The sequence below is a fragment of the Electrona antarctica genome (genome assembly GCF_951216825.1).
Source record: "Electrona antarctica genome assembly, chromosome: 1".
Lineage (NCBI taxonomy): Eukaryota > Metazoa > Chordata > Actinopteri > Myctophiformes > Myctophidae > Electrona > Electrona antarctica.
The window spans coordinates 40,580,575-40,588,023 of NC_136806.1; the positions used below are offsets into that span (position 1 = coordinate 40,580,575).

The 7,449-nt window shown below is 43.1% G+C and overlaps 1 protein-coding gene across 1 annotated transcript in view; it reads left to right on the forward strand.

Moving 5' to 3' along the window:
• stc2a (stanniocalcin 2a) overlaps positions 1-6,087 on the forward strand; it is a 7,538-nt gene extending 1,451 nt beyond the window's left edge. Inside the window, exons 2-4 of the mRNA XM_079502363.1 lie at positions 1,747-1,889; positions 4,307-4,518; positions 5,653-6,087. Coding sequence (XP_079358489.1) covers positions 1,747-1,889; positions 4,307-4,518; positions 5,653-6,025 — 728 coding nt within the window. The 3' untranslated portion in view covers positions 6,026-6,087. The remainder of the gene's footprint in view (positions 1-1,746; positions 1,890-4,306; positions 4,519-5,652) is intronic.
• Positions 6,088-7,449: the final 1,362 nt, after the last annotated feature.

The following is a 7,449-nucleotide window of genomic DNA, read 5'->3' on the forward strand; positions in this document are numbered from 1 at the left end:
CCTGCTTACTAAAGTTCAACTCAGTGCCTATACAGTGATGGAAGAAGAAGGTACTACTCAGCCATTTTTACTCAAGTAAAAGTAGCAATACCACACAATGTAGAAATACTCAGTTACAAGTAAAATACCCAGTCCCAGTGTTAAAAAAGTAAAAGAACTTCAGAACTTGTAGATCAGCTATTTTCAAACAGCCAACGTTTAAATATAGGCTGAGTGGTTAATGTATGTTTTATACTAATCAAAATCTACAAAGTAAGTTGCCAAATAACTTCAGTGGAGTAAAAGTATAATATTTGCCTCTGAGATATCGTGGAATAGAAGCATATAGGCTACTGAAAATTGGAAATACTTCAGTAAAGTAAAAAATATGTCAAAATTGTACTTGAGTACAGTACTTGAGTAAATGTACTTACTACTTTCCACCACTGAGTTCTACTCGGTGTCTAAGCCCCTCATCCCTCCCTCCCTCCTTTCACTACTGCCCCCAACAGAGGCCCTTTGTTGACAACCGTAATATCTCAACTAAATCACAGACAATCCCTATATTTTCTTTGACCAAGTCAAACCAATAACTTGTTCTCACCCATGGCTGTTGCGCGTGGGGGTCGATTTATTACAGAAATACACTACCCTGTTCTATATTTTTTCTCAGCACTCTCAATTTCTCAGTAATATCAGTCATGGCATTATGTCAGACTTGAGTCAGCATCAGCATTCAATTAAAACATTCATATTTTTCACAAGCAGCCGATTTCACAAGACAGTCTGACTTGTAGCCTATATAGGCCAACAGTGCAAAATCTCATGTATTAACTTAAAAAGGCTTTGTCAGGGGACATAACATCCTTGGATGACACGTTTCCTAATGCATACTGTCAAACTACAATTTGGGGTTGAAAAGGAGTCTCTCTCTGTTATTCATTTTGGTCCTCTATCATTTGTTTTATTCCTGTATTCCATGGCTACAGCAGAAAGCTAGACGGCACTGTGCCATACACTCGGGCAGCATCATATGTTAGTTACATTGTCACATTGCTACATATCAACATCTTCTCTGTTCTGTTATTGCAACTGAGAGTCCTCCCTACTGTTTCACACAGTCCTAAAATAAATAGGTTCTCACACACTGAAGTATTATGCATATTTCCCGCTTCGAAGTGCCTGCTGTCGACAAAGATCTTCACTGTAACATCTAGCACTGTTCCACTGCTGTAATGAGAGACTTGTTGATGCGCATTTCATAAAGAATTGACAGGAATTCCAGCATTTGTATTTTCCTCCACAGTTTAGTCTAGGCTGTATCTGCAATGCACCATCCTCCTTGTTCAATGTTAGGCGGTGCAGATGGATTCTGGCGCAGAATGACACAGTAATACTGTATCTCTATCACCAAGTGTTCCTCTGCAGAAACCCCTGGGCGCAGGAAGCCAGAGTTATGTCTCCCCCTCTCTCCTGCTAGGTGTATCTGTGACAGATGGCAGCTCACCACCAAGACAGGCAAGACACATCTGTCTCTCTCTCTGCGTCAACTTTGTCATTGGTGCAACAAACACAGCGCTACTGTAGCATAGTTTTTGTCTCCTCTCAATGATAGCCCACTGCTGTAACATGGTGACAACACACCCATGTGTCTTCAGAGTGTACTGAGGGTGATGAGCGCCGTTCCCATGTGACAAATTGATTCCTATGGGTCAAGGGTTACACTCCCAAGTTAAATTAATTTTGCAATGCATTCTCTCTTTGCAGCTGAGATCCAACATTGCCTGGTGAGTGCAGGGGATGTTGGCTGCGGTGTGTTTGAGTGCTTTGAGAATAACTCCTGTGAGATACGAGGGCTACAGGAAATCTGCATGACCTTCCTGCACAACGCTGGCAAGTTTGACTCCCAGGTAACGTACAGTGTGTGTGTGTGTGTGTGTGTGTGTGTGTGTGTGTGTGTGTGTGTGTGTGTGTGTGTGTGTGTGTGTGTGTGTGTGTGTGTGTGTGTGTGTGCATGCGTGTGTACACGTCTGTATGTTTTGTGTGTGTGTGAGGCAGAGCAGAACACATATTCATATAACTGCATGACACGTACACCTATAGAACAATGGACCAGTGTAGATGTTAGTGGGAGGGAATACAAGAAGGAATTTAAGATAATATAACAAACATAATGCAAAAAGCATTATACAAAGACAGCGATAAGATGAAATTCACCCACTTCTTTACACCTGCAAACCAGTGATGTGACAAATCAAGTATATGATTCTGGTGTCTAGGCACTAAGGCATCACATAAAGGTGTTTAGGGTGGACACAATGCTAGGATAGAAGCTTTCACAGAGCCAGCTTGTTCTGGACTTAATGGACTGATACAGCCAGAGGGATCAAGAACTCCTTGGCTGGGTCCTCTATGATTCTGAGTAAGCACAGGCGCAGCCTTATACAGATCCTCTATTTTATCTACCGAAAATGTTCTTCGGCAGTCGAAGGTCTATGTGTCTTAGCGTATATACTGTACATTTGTGGCATTTGCCGCCTGCAGAACCTATAAAGATACAGTGTAAATAGACATTCTACAGTGTACACACTCAAAACTGTATACTCTTCACAATCTCTTTTTCTCTCTCATGGAGGTCAGAACCGTCTCGTTGGCCTGGAAGGTGTGCAGCTAGGGTCACGCGTAGCCAGCTGGCCACGGGCCCAAGCAGCTCTTCTTTCATACGGGTGCAAGAGACTGTGGTTCTGCCTCACTGAGCCAGGCCTGACTGAGTCTCAAGATGTTTGTCAGGCCTACATACTCCACGGCTTGAATTTATCTGATTTGATTGAGTGACAGAATATTTGTCAACGTAATTAAACACATACTTTAGTAGTACCCCTATATCGTTTGCGTTACATGCACGGTACACTCTTACAACAGCTGCACTTTCTCAGCCATATGTCATCACCTGGATTCAAACCCGTGGTGCAAAACAAACATCCACTTCTCAACGAAAGGGCAATCCCCCTGGGTGGAAACAATCGGAGATTCAGAGAAATAAAGCCGTTATCGCCGCTGTGCTCGTAATGCATTTAGATAATGTATTGATAGTCAGAGATCTCCCATCATCTGGCAACACGAGACTAGATATCAAACATAATAATAATAATAATATATGGGATATATACAGTAAGTACCCAAAGATGCTTTACATGTGAGGGGGCCAGGGGAGAGAACATAGAAAACGACAACTTTATTAGGGAAAAATAACGAATAAAAGACAAGAATTAAAAGCAATAAAACACTAAAAGTAACAAGTTGGTTAAAAGTGGTTAAGGACCGCCCCTATCACAAAAAAATCAGCCTGCCAGTCAGAGAGTTTCCTGTCCTGAACGTTTTCTCTGTGAAAAACCGGACATGCTGACTTGTGATTCAGACTCTCATCTGACCATGAGGCTACTTCAGACAGGGTTACTCTACTACTGTCATCCTACTTCAGACAGGGTTACTCTACCACTGCCATCCTGCTTCAGACAGGGTTACTCTACTACTGTCATCCTACTTCAGACAGGGTTACTCTACTACTGTCATCCTACTTCAGACAGGGTTACTCTACTACTGCCATCCTACTTCAGACAGGGTTACTCTACTACTGTCATCCTACTTCAGACAGGGTTACTCTACTACTGCCATCCTACTTCAGACAGGGTTACTCTACTACGGCTATCCTACTTCAGACAGGGTTACTCTACTACGGCTATCCCCCAATAGAAATCCAATAGGCAATCCGACATGGGAAAAAACAATCACACCCGTATGAACTGAGCGGTGCAACTATACTTGTATTGTGATAGTTACTGTACTGTACTCTGTACGGTAGGGTACAGTACAGTTTGTTGCTAGTTATACTTTCATTTTTATGGTTATAGTGCTCAATGTGAAAGGCCCTTTAGGCTGCTCAACAGTGCCACTTTAGGTCACCCAGTGGTATTGCAGCTGTTCATACCCCAAACAGACATACATAGACACATAGGGACACACAAAGCCAGTCATTGGAGCGGTGTGCACCGAAGAATCCTCCCTGAACTAGGGGAGGATCACTCCAAAAACTCACCACAGTTTAAACTGTACTTCCCGACTACGGGAAAAACAACATCAATACAATGCTTTGTCAGGTTCAACTTGCATTCAGTGTGTGTGTGTGTGTGTGTGTGTGTGTGTGTGTGTGTGTGTGTGTGTGTGTGTGTGTGTGTGTGTGTGTGTGTGTGTGTGTGTGTGTGTGTGTGTGTGTGTGTGTGTGTGTGTGTGTGTGTGTGTGCGTGTGCGTGCGCTTGTGCGTACACAGGGGAAATCTTTCATCAAGGATGCCCTTAAGTGCATGGCCCACGGCCTTCGCCACAAGTTCAGCTGTATAAGTAGGAAGTGCGTGTCCATCAAGGAAATGGTGTTTCAGCTACAACGGGAGTGTTACATCAAGCACAACCTCTGTTCCGCTGCTAAGGAGAATGTTGCCGTAATGGTAGAGATGATCCACTTCCAAGACCTCTTTCCCAAAGGGTAAGTGACCACCAGGTCCGCAGTCTACACCATCTACATCTCTAATGTGTCTTTGCATCTTTGTTGCACACATTCAATGTTCTCCTGCAAGTCAAGTCTTCTCGCACCATCTCTGTGTTCATGTTGCCTGAACTAGAGCTCTTCACTTGTCCAAAATTATCGACTCGAACCGTAACCCATTAAGACCTGAGGCCGATTCTACAAATGTCTTCTAAATCAGCAGTTCTCACAAAAATGTTCAAAAGTAGCAGATGTGCAAGCTTGTGTGAGCTTATATATCTGCTATTGAATAGCCAATACAAAAATCTGAAATGACATGCATACTTTCCAGTTTTTTTGGACCCGTGAAATTTGTTCCAAGATCCGATCAGTTCCGAGATGTTACAGTGATGTTCTCGGATCTACTCGGGTATAACACATAATGATAAACAGACCCAGGACCGAGGTAATAAAATATCAACCAACCCAAACCCAATTGACCACAATATAACTCAGACCATGCAGTCTTTGGCATTGTCGTTCCGTGTTTTAGCTTGTCCTACTCTTCCATCTATTTGCACTTTATTGTCACGATAATGTGATGCGTTATGAGCATGTAGATCTGCTATTAAAAAAAATATATAGTCTGCAATCTGAATCTTTTGTAGATTGTCTTTTAAAACAAGAAATGATGACATAGTCATACATGTCAGGTGAAACAGGCACTATTATTATTATTTTAGTAACGTGTATGTTTCTGAAATGATGACATAGTCATATTAATACGTACACCATGCAGCTGCTTTTGTATTTGCGGCAAATGCACACGAAGGAAGACAGTTGACTGGCATAGAATAGTAGGCTGCTGCTATATTATTGTCACAACATGAAGTTATAGCATGATGTCGGCCTAAATGGCGTTATATATGAACAAGCATAGGATGATAAATGAGCGCTGTCCGTCCGTTGTGCATTTGTCAATCACGTCAGTATGACTAGGTCGCTTACATTTCAGGTTTCACCTGACAAAAATATTTTGCCTACACCGACATGCCCAAAATGCCATCTGGAAAGTGTTTAAATCGCAACAGTCAGTCATCAACATGATGAACTGACCCGTCACTGAATGCGACCTGCGTCTCTCTCTCCGTCCAGTCCGTACGTGGAGCTAGTAAACATCCTGCTGAGCTGCGGCGAGGAGGTGAAGGAGGCGCTGATCCGGAGCGTGCGGCTGCAATGCGAGCAGAACTGGGGGGCCCTGTGCGACAGCCTGAGCCTGTGTTCCTCCCTCACCCCGTCTCCCGCGGGACCCGCCTCTGACCCTCGCCGCCCGGGACCCCCACCGCCTTCCCACCACGAGCCTGAGCATGTTCGACCCCCTCGGCAAGGCGACAAAGACAAGCCCGGCAAGGGCGGTTTCAACGCTGCCCATCACCGCAACCGCAGTCAGGGCGGGCCGCGGCGTCAGAGCCCTGAGGCCGGGGTGGTGGCCGAGCAGGAGGACCCCGAAGCCGACATCCGGAGGTGAAAACAAAACAAAACCCTCCACAATGAGCCCGACAACCTTTGACCCCCCCGCACACAGCATTCACAGGATCACTACAGTATGCACGTGCGTGCGTGTGTGCGCGCACGTGCGTGCGTGCGTGCGTGTGTGAGTGTGTGTGAACACGTGTGTGCGACCAAGCATACACCGACCACACACATTCATTTAACCACTTTCAACCTGGCTTTGCTATTTTGGGCATGTCATTCATTATAGGCAAAAAATCATCATTTTTGAAACTATACTGTATATTAAAAATAGGGTTTAAGTGGTTAAAACACACATTCATTCGTGCATGTTTGTTCACCCGCGTGTGCGCACCGCACACACACACACACACACACACACACACACACACACACACACACACACACACACACACACACACACACACACACACACACACACACACACACACACACACACACACACACACACACACACACACACACACACACACACACACTACTTACAATACTTACTTTCCGGACAGACTGAGCAGAAGGACAGAAGGTCTGTCTGTATTCCTGGTCTCCAGTCATTCCAGCGGTCCCAAATGGTCAACTTGCAGGGTAAATGTGGTGTAGCGGATACAGTTACTCCACATTGTATGGCCACATTTTATTTTTGATTGTTTTGTTTTAGTTCATTATTGAATAGTAATAATTGTTACCATGATTATCAGTAGGTCTATTCTGGTTCTAATATAGCATTTCTCAAACCATACTTATTGTAGGATTTGATTATGTTTGTATTATTTATTTTATTCTTTATGCAATGTTTAAATATCAAAATGTACATAGAAATATACTTATCTATATTTATATAAACATGTATAAATATAGCTACCATATGCAATACTGATATGCTATATATGATATAGTGTATGGTGTGCTCTCTGTCGTTGCACCCATCAAACATTGGTCGTGTAGATATGTAACATACAGCACAACGTTAGTTGTTTCCAAGTGGGAATGTGTATTATAATTCTAGATACTTGATTATTAAATACAAATTGTACAGGTTTGAAGTCCAGTTCTGGCACATATGACTTGCAGTGCATGAGGGGGTTTTTTTATCGCCAAGAAGCCAACAAACTTGTACATTCATCAAGAGAAACTCCACTCTAAAAGACGATTCACATATTGATGCATTTTATCTATCTCAACAAGGAGTTTGAAAACTTTTTTGGTTTTTTTAACGACCGATGATTGGAAGGAATATTTTCAAACCATCTATAGTCCACCTCTAAAACGCAGTTTAGTATAGTGAGCATATAGTGAGGACCCATACTATATCTGGAGATTATGTTGAAATGTTTTAATTTGCTTTAAATTAACACAGGATTTCAAGGTATAGTTCATACACATGGCACTACTGCCATGGTTAGTTCTGCCGGTACTGTA